Below are 940 nucleotides of genomic sequence, written 5' to 3' on the forward strand. Positions count from 1 at the left end.
CCCCGCGTCCAGGGCTCGGGGCTGGGGGGGCCGTGGCACATTACTGCTCAGAGCTGCGCCCTTCCGCTGCCGTCGCCGCGCTGCCCCATCAGCAGTAACAGTCTGATTAATTCGCTTCCAGCAGGGAGCTGATGGGGCCAATGATGGAGCCGCTGCATCAGGCGCGCTGAAATTGATAGTTTTTCACAGTTACAAATGAGGAGCCTCCTCAGCTGCAAATGGCGCCCGCACAGTCGGACTCCGGTAATGATCATAAAGAGGCTCTCTTTAAACTGCGAAAGCCCCTGGGACCGCGCGGGGGGGCGGCTGCCGCGCTAATGAGAACTACAAGGGGCGAGCAGGCATGGAAATGGCTCCTCCACTCTTGATGTGCATTTAACTGCTTTTTTAGTGCGGCGGCAGAGCCAGGAACGAAGGAGTGATGAATGCAGCACAAAAGCATTTATTTTCCAATTCGGCAAAGTGGCTACGTTGGGAAATGTATGAATTATTTTAATTCACTCAACTGTCCTGAAACGTCGTGGAGCGAGCGGGCGCGGGGGGAGCCGCGGTGCGCACAGAGGGTGGAATCGCCACTTCGGGTTCCTCTGCCCCAAAGCCCGCAGCGGGGTGGGCGCTGAGAGCAGCCTCCGCTGCCCCCGGTGCGTGCCGACCCTCGCTCGGGCCCACCCCACAGAACCTCCCGCAGCCCCGCAGGGCCGCAGTGCCACTCACCGGGGTTGGGGCAGGCGCCGGGCAGCGCCACGGCCTCGCTCCACTGATCGGCGCTGGAGACAGAGTAGGAGCGCTGGTGCAAGCCGTCGGGCTTGGAGCTGAAGCCCACCAGGTTGATGCCGCTGACGGAGCGCTCCGAGTGCAGGGAGGTGCTGCTGCTGGAATGTGGGGCGCCTGCAAGAGAGCCGCCGGGTCAGCGCGGGCCGAGGGCCGCCTGGGGCAGAGC

General features: G+C 63.2%; 1 protein-coding gene across 4 annotated transcripts in view; it reads right to left on the minus strand.

Moving 5' to 3' along the window:
• The window catches only part of LOC100544373 (arf-GAP with GTPase, ANK repeat and PH domain-containing protein 3), a 33,717-nt gene that overhangs the window by 15,943 nt on the left and 16,834 nt on the right, over positions 1 to 940 (minus strand). For 2 of the 4 annotated variants that reach the window (XM_019613193.1, XM_010707777.2), the window contains exon 3: positions 715 to 888. The exons of the other annotated variants lie outside the window; for them this stretch is intronic. In XM_019613193.1, the coding sequence (XP_019468738.1) occupies positions 715 to 888 (174 nt within the window). The remainder of the gene's footprint in view (positions 1 to 714; positions 889 to 940) is intronic. 4 annotated transcript variants of the gene reach the window in all.

The sequence above is a fragment of the Meleagris gallopavo genome, chromosome 2 (assembly GCF_000146605.3).
Source record: "Meleagris gallopavo isolate NT-WF06-2002-E0010 breed Aviagen turkey brand Nicholas breeding stock chromosome 2, Turkey_5.1, whole genome shotgun sequence".
NCBI lineage: Eukaryota > Metazoa > Chordata > Aves > Galliformes > Phasianidae > Meleagris > Meleagris gallopavo.